This window comes from Sinocyclocheilus grahami, unplaced genomic scaffold, assembly GCF_001515645.1.
Source record: "Sinocyclocheilus grahami isolate Dianchi unplaced genomic scaffold, SAMN03320097.WGS_v1.1 scaffold156.1, whole genome shotgun sequence".
NCBI classification, from domain to species: Eukaryota; Metazoa; Chordata; class Actinopteri; order Cypriniformes; family Cyprinidae; genus Sinocyclocheilus; species Sinocyclocheilus grahami.
This window is the reverse complement of record NW_015505335.1, coordinates 1129177-1140873: the sequence shown is the minus strand read 5'-3', so window position 1 is coordinate 1140873 and position 11697 is coordinate 1129177. Positions and strand designations below refer to the sequence as shown.

At 37.5% G+C, this 11697-nt stretch overlaps 1 protein-coding gene across 2 annotated transcripts in view; it reads right to left on the bottom strand.

Annotated features, from left to right (window-relative positions):
- Window positions 1-735: 735 nt before the first annotated feature.
- The window catches only part of LOC107592661 (striatin-4-like), a 27147-nt gene continuing 16185 nt past the window's right edge, over window positions 736-11697 (bottom strand). For both annotated transcript variants that reach the window (XM_016282200.1, XM_016282201.1), the window contains 10 exons: window positions 11468-11586; window positions 11018-11193; window positions 10776-10823; window positions 9394-9515; window positions 9085-9252; window positions 8867-9007; window positions 7011-7109; window positions 6322-6408; window positions 5983-6163; window positions 736-2489 (listed from right to left, as the gene is read on the bottom strand). In XM_016282200.1, coding sequence (XP_016137686.1) covers window positions 5994-6163; window positions 6322-6408; window positions 7011-7109; window positions 8867-9007; window positions 9085-9252; window positions 9394-9515; window positions 10776-10823; window positions 11018-11193; window positions 11468-11586 — 1130 coding nt within the window. In that variant the 3' untranslated portion in view covers window positions 736-2489; window positions 5983-5993. The remainder of the gene's footprint in view (window positions 2490-5982; window positions 6164-6321; window positions 6409-7010; window positions 7110-8866; window positions 9008-9084; window positions 9253-9393; window positions 9516-10775; window positions 10824-11017; window positions 11194-11467; window positions 11587-11697) is intronic.

Here is an 11697-nt window from a genome sequence, read left to right as displayed (position 1 = left end):
CCTTGGCTGTGGACTGAAACTTTTTCTTTCTTTTTTTTCTTAAATGTCCATAAAATTTTCAGTTGTTTAGGCTTTTACACAATCACAAGCAAGTATTAAGCCTAGAAAAAAAGGTACTACTGTTGTCTTACACCTTATTTTACTAGTAATCATAATAATATGTCTAGTAAAAAAAAAGCAAATAAGTCAGAAAACGGGAAACTTACATTTTGCATTGGCAGCTTTTCAAACATATAAACATTTTCGGTTTCTTTCAATTGTTATTTTTATTTTTTACACAGATCCGTCCTCTCTCGGTAAGGAACGTGTTTTGTTGTTGTAATTTCAAGACTCTTATTGCATCGAGGGGTGCGGAAATAGAGGTGTACAAGAGACAGCAGGACTCGTCTAAACACCCATGCAATCGGCAGTCTTTGGAAGAGAACATAACGATGCGGCGATACATGGATGAACCCAATTGACTGTGTGATACTACACGTGTAGTGTAGCATAAAGCTAACCGATAGTGTGCGGTGTGAAGTTACTAGGTAAAGAGGTAAGCAGCAAAGTATTATGGATTCCACTAAACGCAAGTCTGTGGTTATGTGACATTCACTGACTGGGCGAATAGCCCAAAATGAATCCGTGGTCTCGATATTGAACAAGTGACAAGACATAACCTTGTCCATTAATAAAATCACTCCAAGAGGTTTTCCTTGCCAAAAATCACACCCCCAAGTAGGAAACCTTGTTTTCTGAGTTGGTTGGATGGCGTGAATCTGGATAGAGGAAGTCTGGTTAAGAACTGACATGGCTCCATTATGCAAGAGCGCTCTTTATGGCCCATCAGTCTTTTTGTTGCTTCTGACTTGCCTTCCGGCCACTTGTCTAAGACCACGGAAAACCAGTAAAGCATAAAAAATAAACCCAGCAAAACGGAAACTGGCTAATACAAGATGTGACCTTTGATATCCAGACCTCAAGACCAGGCTCCCTCCAACTAAGAAACCTGAAGATCAGATTCAGGTTTGATTCTTCATCAGTTTCAGAGTTGCATCTTGATTGCTTGCTTAGCCAATAAAAAGCAAGGTGCCCCACTTTTATTTTCACTCAAAGAGCCCATATGAGCTTTACTCTGAAACACCCTGTGTCTTGCCTTGACTGATGGCACAAAACCCATTAAGAGGACTTTTTGAATTTGTCCAAGTTCCACCACTGGGCTTTGACTTTTGGTAAGTCAACTGAAAACTGGGGGGGTACTAGTTTCTCATCGCTTAAAATGCCCTTTCGAGCTTTGCTTCGTTCTCCACTTTTCAGGAAAAATGACTTGGGTCGAGATCACAGATGTCCAAAAACTCAGAAATTGACAATACAGCTGTACTAAAACACTGGAACTTGTAGTTGGTTTCAATTTTTTTAATGGATATCGAGTTTACCGTCTTAAAAATACCCTGACAAAAACCTTAAAAGCCACTTCGGCACACCAGAAGCACTCTGAAATTCCCGAAGCATGGGCTGTATTTCTGAAATGCCAAAGAACCGTACGTGATGACTCCGAGGAATGGCAGGCATCAACCGAGATTTGATACTTTACGACCCTCGTCGTGAACAGGTCCCTGATTCAGAGGAGATCTTAGCACCAAGGTTGTGAGTCAAGTGTGCTATTTACAGCGCATCCTGCTTAAATACAGAAATCAGTTACGCATCCAACTGCAGATCTTCCCAAAAAGTCTTCCAACTGATACCGAACACTACAATAAATACACTACTAAACAGTCACCTGACTATTACGGATAACGCCACCTGATTGGATACGGTGCTTGTGCTAGCACCGTCACAAACGCACGGTTTTAGTTCAAAGTGTACTCGTCATAAGAATGAGATGTGTGGAACTGATTACGAAAGGCTGAAACACTAAGGCTCTTAGCTGTGAGGCTAAAGGTAAAGCTGTGTTGTACTTGCAGCTAAAACGCAACCAAAAAAACTCATCTAAAGCAGTCTTTGGAATGAAATGCATCGATCGCCTCACGTTACTAGGCAACAGTTACGCGAGGACATTAATTCACAGATTAGCACTAATGCAATTTACATCGAGAAAATGTGCAGGCTTGGGTAATGTCTTGTTTACCGAGAGCCTTCAAATCCTCAACCTAAACCGAGCATGAAATTAAAATCCAGGGTGTGAGTTGTGTTAAGGTGTGTGTGTTTGCATGGGTCCATCCGTCAACAGATTGGACATCCCTCGCAACACACTGTGCAGATTATTAGTAGTGTAGTCTAAAACTGAAATCGGGACATGAGCAGCAAACTCATTAGTATTGAAAGCAGTAGAGTTTGTATCACAACGTGTGAGGCATAAAAAAATGATAGGTTATCGAGTCGAGTGCCTTTAACACAGGCAGTGATGTGTAGAACATCGTTCCTCACATTTAGTGAGCATGTGTGTGTGTGTGTGTGTGTGCAGATACTCGGCGTTTCATTCTTGTGGCCCAGTAGTGAAGGTGGATCCCCTGAGAAGAAAAAAAAGCAACAATTAGCTCAAGGCTGCAGGCATCACATGTGAACATACATATGCATGCACACCTACAACGACTACTAACAAGGAGCTGCAAGCGATTTCAGCCTTTTTGCTGACTTGCGTCAGACATAAAGAACTGAATCAGACCATAGGGACAACTTTTTCACGGCCGAATCTCCAGAGACATGTAAAAAGCTGATACTGTATGTTGAGTATTGTGAGTGAATTAAATCTGAAGCGAGTTGTCCTCATGGTTGCAAACAAACACATACACCACTAACAGCGTAGTCTGATTCACAAACAAGTGATTATTGTGGGCCATTCTTTTAATTAAAGGGGACATGAAATGCATTTTTTTAATTATATTGATTCCTGATGTGCACTTCTAATCTTACTATGGATTTTCATCAAAAACAGTCATGATTTAGCTATAAATTATCATTTTCTACCTTGAATTTAGCTTTCTGATTTGAACGCCCCATTGGAAGGGGCGTGTCTGCTACAAGGATTCAATGGACACGCCCACTGCTATGATTGGCTAACATCTTTGCATATGAAATGAGCATTACATGTTAAACTTGAAAACTTTTACTGCATTTTTACTATAACAGCCGCCAAGATGAACTAATCGTCAAAAGTGATGATTATGGCATTTAATTTAGATCTACTCCAGTTGCATTAAAAGTTGCAGAGCTGCACTGTAGCTGAACTACCGAGTCTACCGAGCAAAAGGTGCAATGATCTCCTTATTGCAACACGATTTCTGCAGTGTCATGAATACTTTCAAAATAACTAACACAGTGAAATGATGTAAATAAGAGACTCGTTGAGCAGTGTAAACTGTGTCATTGATTATAATGGGAGTTTTGGCAAAAATGCAGAAATCCAACCACTTATAGTGCTGCTCTAATGATTAAAACGAGAACGATCTTTGATCACTTTCTGTATATATAAAGAACAGAGGGTTTTCACACTACTGACGGGAAGAGTGCGACATTGATTTGCTTAGTCACTTAATTCACTAATGCATAATTCGGGGAAGTCGTGGCCTAATGATTAGAGAGTCGGACTCGTAACCCAAAGGTTGTGAGTTCGAGTCTCGTGCCGGCAGGGATTGTAGGTGGGAGTGAATGTACAGCGCTCTCTCCCACCTTCAATACCACGACTAAGGTGCCCTTGAGCAAGGCACTGAACCCCCAACTGCTCCCTGGGCGCCACAGCATAAATGGCTGCCCACTGTTCCGTGTGTGTGTGTGTGTGTGTGTGTGTGTGTGTGTGTGTGTGTGTGTGTTCGTGTTCACTGCTGTGTGTGTGCACTTAGGATGGGTTAAATGCACTAATTCCAAGTATGGGTCACCATACTTGGCCACATGTCACGTCGTCACTTTCATAAACAGCAGTAAACCACAAAGAATGTCTGTACATGAGGAATGTTCTATTCTATAGGACTATCATTTTTTCTGCAATTTGTAATCACATTTCATTAAAAAGGTGTATATGCACAATAAACAAATAAAACGAAAGAATATCATATATAATATTTTTGCTTATATCAGCCAAATCGCACACAGCACAGGGTTTCTGCAGGATTTTTAAGCTCAAATTTAAGACCTTTTTAAGACCTGCACAAATAAAATCAATACCATATGAGCGGGGTAGGGCAATGTCTATTGTACCATATTAAACTGTAAAATTACTGTAAAAAGTATAATTTACAGTTCAGATACAAGTTTTCACGAAAATAAAAAGTTTTATAAAATTATAAACTTTACATTTCAGCCTTTAAACCATTTTTAAGAAAATGGATTAGTCAAAAGTATGAATTACTATATTAATTTAAAACAATTTTTAACATTAAATTATTATATCAATTAAATAGCATAAATTAGGGGTGTGCAATATTGACAAAAAAATGATATCTTGATAATTTACAGGGATTTTATTGATAACTAGACAATATTTTGCTGAGTGTGTTATTGTGCTGATACATTATCTCTAATTGTGCTGACAGCTGACTCCTGCATTTTTTTTATATTCTTCATATTCTGTGTGGTCAGTTCCCAGCAGTAATAGAAATTAATCATTTCCAATTAATCAAGTTTTTACCTTTAAGCCATTTTTTCTAAAAGTGTGCATCATCATTTGAGTCAAATTCTTGCATTTGGGTTGTTACCAAGCAAATTAAATCAGTATCAACAAAATTGATATTTGCAATGCAGAGGAAACACAGAAGCTGCATTATTTACACACAGTTTAATGCAGCTCTGAGGGACATGGAATACTCTAACCTGCAGATGAAATGCATAAATAATGTTTTGATATTTTAAACATAATACATTGAAAACTGATTTTTGAAATTATTTTAAAAATGAAACGGTACCTTAAATGTGAAATTAAAACTGCCAGTAGGTGGCAGCAAGTCACTGTTAATAAGTGAGTCATTGCGATTGAACCGAATCATTTAAACGGTTGATTCATTCAGGAACGAAACACCGTCATGTTGCTCAGAGACACAAAACAGTGCTGTGGCTGTGTTTGGAATGATTTTTGTTGGAGAAATAGAGCAAAAACAGGAAATATGGTGTCTAAAATGTAAGTCTCTTAATATTAACTTATTGATTTTATACAACAGTTCAATAAACAAGATCCCATTTGTAATCATGCTGACTTTTGGAGAAAAAAAACGGCACTTTTCGTGTTATTAACTATATGAAATTATATAAATATATACATTTTCTGCCCCATATCTTGAATTATGTGATAATTCTAAATGTATTTTAATAGACTGATTCATGCAGTGAAAGAACGCACTATAAATGCTCACGCGCACTAGTCTAACCTACTAGAATTCATCATGTAATGTATGCGTGCACTCTGTAGGTGTTTTGTTTGCTTTTCGCGATATACTCGATCATATCAAATCGCACATCGTTAAAACAACAATTACGATATTATCGCAGACCATACATATCACACACCCCTATTCTGTTTAGATTTTTTTCGAATGCATTGTCTTCTTATCGATCCACCAGTTCACATTTAAAGCTCTGCGTGTTCGCAGGGTAAAAACATGGGTCGATTTTTGCATTTGTCTGAACTCTGAACAAAACATCAGTTTTATAGAAAATGCTCATTCATTCTGACAGTAGGTGGAGTGTTTGGTAGAATTATAACTGTTTCTCCGGTAACTGCTGTACACAAAGCAGCGCAGCACCGGACATTGAACGCGCAGCGCTCATGTTTATTTAATGAAATCATAGCCTTTTGAAATGTAATCGTCACATTCAGTCATATCACAATTCTGGTCTTTCCGTCCCCAAATTTAAGACCTTTTGAAATCATAATTAAGTCTTTCTTGTACAATTTAAGACTTTTTAAGGCCTTAAATTTGATAACTAAATTTAAAACTTTTTTAATACCCACAGAAACCCTGCTTTAACTTCTAACTCTTAATCCAGTTTTAATGTGTTTGAATATGCATTTACCAGTGAGAAAATCAAACGAAGATCTTGGCAAGCGCGTCGGCCCCTGCGCTGGCGATGAAGGGCTGCGAGGGGTGGAAGGCCACGTCATGAATGGCCTCGTCGTGTTTTTTCCTGTGTGCTGTGATCTCCTGCACACACGTGCGATTGTCCAGCATCCACAACCGCACAGAGCAGTCATGACCTGAAAAAAAAAACAGAACTCTCAAATTATAGCTGCAGAGATTTTCACATTTCAGTGAGAATGTGGTCTGTTGACGTGGATGTGCTCAGAAGGCTTCAGCTGGCATGTTGTTTCGCTCACAGATGTCACACACTGCATGTTGGTGTATATTTACTTACTGCCGGAGATGAGGTAAGCGCCTTTAGGGTCTGTGGCGAGACAGGTTACAGCATCCAGGTGAGCCACCATGGAATGGATCACTTTCCCTGTGGCCGCAGCGAGAGGAAGGAGGAAAGATTAGGTCATGTGGGATATTTTTGATACATAATATTGTTTCTAAATGGTCCGATATTCCAAGTTCTGGCTCAACCAATAGGAAAACGCTGTGTAAAGTTTGTGTTCCTAAATTCATCCTTTTAAAGCAAGGTTTCTAAAACTGGGATTCACGAGAGAATTGCAAACTAATTAAAAAAAAAAACATCTATGAAAAACATCCTAATATGCCTGAAAACAAAGCCGGAGGTAATGTACCACTGGATTCACGTTCCAGATGTCTTTTTTTTTTCCCACTGGCTAATCCTTCACACCAAGAATGTTATTCGCTTTTCTTCAAGTGCTCTTGCTATATAAACTGGTGAGTAAAGGTTGGTGTCTGGTACGATACGATTGAGTTTTTTTTTTTACTGGAGGTTCTTTTTTATCTGCTTTGAGAGGTCTATTGTGACTGCACGGTAGGAGAGTCAAATGCTTTGCTGGTGTATTTACAGTTCCCACAGTGCACAGCTGGAAAATACGCAGTGCTATTACGGGCCTATTACTACAAGCTCTCAACACACACACACACACACACAAACAAACATACACACACCTGTCTTATTGTCCAGGAAGCGGATGGTGCGGTTCTCGTGGGCTGTGATGGAAATCGGTTGGGACGGATGGCTGACCACGCAGTTAATCAGCTCGCTGCCTGCAGGGGTGGTAAAGAAAAACACAATATTTTATTATTTTACAACAGACATCAAGTCAACATGAAACAGCATTCACAAACCATTTTACTTTTGTAACATGCTGTGTGGAACTATTTTTTTCAATATATATATATATATATATATATTAGGGGTGTTTTAGGTTCGGTTTTATCACAGGATTATTTAATAATAATAATAATAATAATAACTAGAGGCTAAAGTTTGTAAACAAACTTTGATGTTGACTTGTGAAAGCCAACATGGGCAGCCTTGAGGCAAAAGAGCCAGATCACTTGTGTGTTCGGCATTCTTCAGCTGCCCCGCCACAAAAAAAGTACCAGTTATTGATTTCGTAATATTTTTTTCTACAGACACTTTATATTTTGTATTATAATAAAGAAGCTTATCAGTCATCTGTCCTGTCCCGAGCGTCTTTCACACTGGCCTCTGGCCATCAGTCATTATTGTTGAGTCCTGACCTGGTCACGATCAAATATGTTGGTTTAGCTTGTGAGTGTGAATGAAATGTATGTATTTATTTGGAAATATAATCGATTAAAAACAAAAGTAAGAGAGTGGAGTTGAAAGATTTCTTATCATGCTGCTCCCTCTGATTTACCAGACAGCAATTGTCTTCTAGAGGGGACATTTTTGCTCTGGCAATGTAAGTATATGGGAATTTTTTTATTTTTGATGATTAATTATATAAAAGCTACAAGTCTGATCAGTCTGAAAAGATATAGCAACAAACTACACTTCAGGGCCCAGGTCTCTGCCGAGTTTGGTGCTTGTAGCATTAAAGCCCTAGGAGGAGATACAGTCAGAAATTTGGGTCTCAGAACCCTGATAGCACATGTACATCACAGAGGCCTCTATTTGACGTCTGCATTTACATCAGCAAGACGTATTTTTTTAGAGTGTTTGCTCATCTGCAATACGTCTATAGGACGTTTCCTATTAGATGTCAAATAGATGTTTAGAAGATGTCTTTTATGATTAAGAATGTATGTAAAACTGACATCTTAAAGACGTCTATCAGATGTTTGTACACAGCAGATGCTTTCCAGATGAAGCGATCTTTAACATATATATTGCAGACGTATGTGTGCTATCTGGGAAGAAGAAGAAGCATATTAAGTTTAAATAGCATTTCAGAATGTTTGCTTTCTCAAGGCAATATAATAATACGATATAACACTTTACAGTAAGGTTCCATTTCTTAAGACTAGTTACCTACAGTGGTTTCATTCATATGAAATAACAGTGAAAAATACAGAAAAATACGAATTAATTTATTGATCTTAGTTAATTTCAACGTTTTCTAATACATTATTAAAATAAAAAGTTGTATCAGGTAAAACTTAACAGTAATATTTAATGGAACTGAGTTAACATGAAATAACAATAAATAGCTTTATTTTTTTTTTAACTAAACTTAAAAAAATAATAAATACTGTAATAAATGTATAGCTTTTAAGTTTTTTTTATAAGTTAAAGCATTAACTAATGTAAATTAATAGAACCTTATTATTCTAAGTATAGTTTATAGAATTACATATTTTAAGAATAATATTATTTAATTTATTTAAAGCAATTTTCACACCTTTTTACATGACTTTTCCCAAAATGGCATTCTAATAAAGTACTTAAGTAACCATTTTATTTTATAGTTTAAAAAAAATATATAATAATAATAAAATTGTTTGCTGGTGAGCATAATTTGTAAATGTTTATTCCTATATGAACTGGCACTTACCATCCTTAGCCTGGTTCTCCAAGACCATGATGCTTTGCTCTGTGTTGAGGTCATAAAGCAGAGTCTCGCCCCCATCGAAGGCCACAACAACCTGGGATGGGTCGGAGTTTACAAAGGCAACCGAGGTGGGAGTGCCATGTTCTGAAAGAGACAGGCAATGAGTGAGAAGGACGAACAGAAAAGACAAACAATCCAAGCACACAAGGTCTTCTCCTCACCTTTCTCCTTGTTGAAAACAGACACACACGGTGAGGAATTATGGGGGTCCCAGATCCGTACAGTCCCATCTGCAGAGCAGGAGGCCAAACGCTTCAGGCTGGAGGAGTAGGCCAAACCCCACACCGCATCCTCATGGCCCGACAACACGCTGCTCTCCACGCCGGGATCTGAACGCATTTATACACAACATTTATGTCTCGCACTGTGCTACCAAATTCATTTACAGTCAGCGCCCTCTAGAGGACTGTGTTAACCACTGTTTTTAATCACACTGTGTAACTTGCAAGTGCAGCAATAGGTTGACTTGCCATAGTTGTCGTAAGGATCTACATTAAGGTCGGGAATCTTCCAGCCACGAACGGTGCCATCCAGACCGCCGCTGAAGCATGATTCTCCTTCCTCCCCCATAGCCAGAGAAAGAACAGCACCACTGAATCACACACACACACACACATACACAAAATATTTTTAAAAAACACAACAAAAATACTGTAGTGGTACTGGTAATACACTCGAACTTTGATATATATATTGTATGGCTGATTGGTTTCAATAGCATTGTTATCCAAGGATTTTCAAAGAATACCATGATTTTGCCACAGTGCATGTCCAAAAAAAACAAAGCTAATGATGAAGGGAAAACACACTTTTCTAAAGCCTAGTGAGCTGCTAGTGAGCAACATTTTATGAAATCGCAGCCACACTCCAGATGTGTCACTGCATGTATTAAGAACTAATTAAAAGATAACTATTTCAAACCATGTGTGCCTTTTTTAGTTTAATAGAATATGCGTTTATTATTTTTATTTTATTCTATTAGTTTCAATTACAGATGGACAGATTTTACTATTTTAGCAGATACTGATCATTTTCAATCATATATATTTTTTTCATGGCAGGTAACTATTTTGTGTTTGTTATGTAATCAATTAATTATAGATATTTAACTAATTTGTCTAAATTAATAAAAAATTATAGTAAAACACTAACACTAACCGAATGCTACAAGTACATTTTGGCATTAAACATTATAATGTACTATATGGAAAAATTGATGTTTTGCAATTTGCCAAAGTTTACAAAGTGACCCGGTTATTAGTGTTTTCAAAGATTTGTGGAAGCTTCTTTCTGCCACTGAATAAAAAATAAAAAGGGTAATTCTGACTTTTTATCTCTCAATTCTAATGAGTTTAGATAACACAACTCTGGCTTTATAACTCACAATTTTGAGTTTATATTTCGTAATCCTGAGTTTATTTTTGAGTCAGAATTGTGAGATAAAAAGTAACTATTGCCTTATTTGTTTGTTATTCAATGGTGAAAATGGGCTTCTATAAAATTAGCTAAGAAAGCATTAAATCAAAGGAAAAGCAAAGGTAATCTAAATGTAAATATAGGGAAAATTAGCATGTACAATTAAACTTACAATATCTACTGATACAAACACTGATAAATTACAAAAAAAAACTACACTATAAGATAATAACCAATGGTAGCAGTATAATGTTCATCTCTGGTTTCAGTTCATTTTTCAGTTCAGATGCTACTTTGGAAGCCCACTAGGTTTTAAAACACAGCTTTCGCCCCATAATCTAGCCTTGAGCACTTGGCAGAGTGTGTTAGCCATAGGCCATGCAATTTCATTTTTAGGGAGTCGATCTCAGTCTAATTATAAACCTGTCCCACTCACCTGTGTGCTCTGAATGTATAAATGGGCTCAACGTCCAGCGCTGCATTTCTGTGAAGGCAAAAATGAGAGGCTTCCATGTTAGAACGCAGAGAGACAGTGCTAAAAGAATCTTTTACGGATCTATATTTCTAAAACACACTTCCAGAGACACGTACACGAACACAAACTTGTAAAATATGGGTCTTCTCAGCCTTGTTTGTGTGTCTTTGTTTTGGACCAATGGGTTAGGATGTGCTTCTTACTTTTTGGAGTGCATTGCCTTATTGAGGTTCCACAGTTTGAGTGTTCCATCCTCAGAGGCAGACAGCAGCACGGCCTGGCTGGGGTGAAAGGTCAACGCTCGGATGGCGTCGAAGTGGCTTCGTAGCGTGAAGCGAGGGTTCCACGTTTTTTTGAACTCTTCTCGACTGTCCTGCAACTAATCATATCAAAGGATACTATTCCTTGTGAAAAACTACACTTCATTATATACTTTTAAAAAGTACTTGTGACAGAAACAATATTAGATTAAGAATATAGTGGGAACTGAATGTAATGTTTTCAGTCACTTCAATTGCATTTTTAATCCAGTTTTGTGTGAAATATGCAGATATAGAGCATTTTATAAACTGCAGAAATAATTGTGATAAAATGTCACTCTAATGATTAAAAATGCTTTCGGTTGAGGAGGAAAGATTGCTTATTATACTAACGTCAATGGTGAGGTCATTGTCGTTGGCAACAGTGAGGTCAGCCAGCTCTCCAAGGTTCATATCCCCTCCTCCAACCGCATCCAGAATGAAGACATCAGATGAGAATCCAAGAGCTCCCCCTTGAGTTCAGACAGATGCACAACAATTAACAGAGTGAAAATGGAAAATTCAGCACAGACATTCTACAGATTCACAAGTAAAAAAAAAAAAATTATATATATATATATATA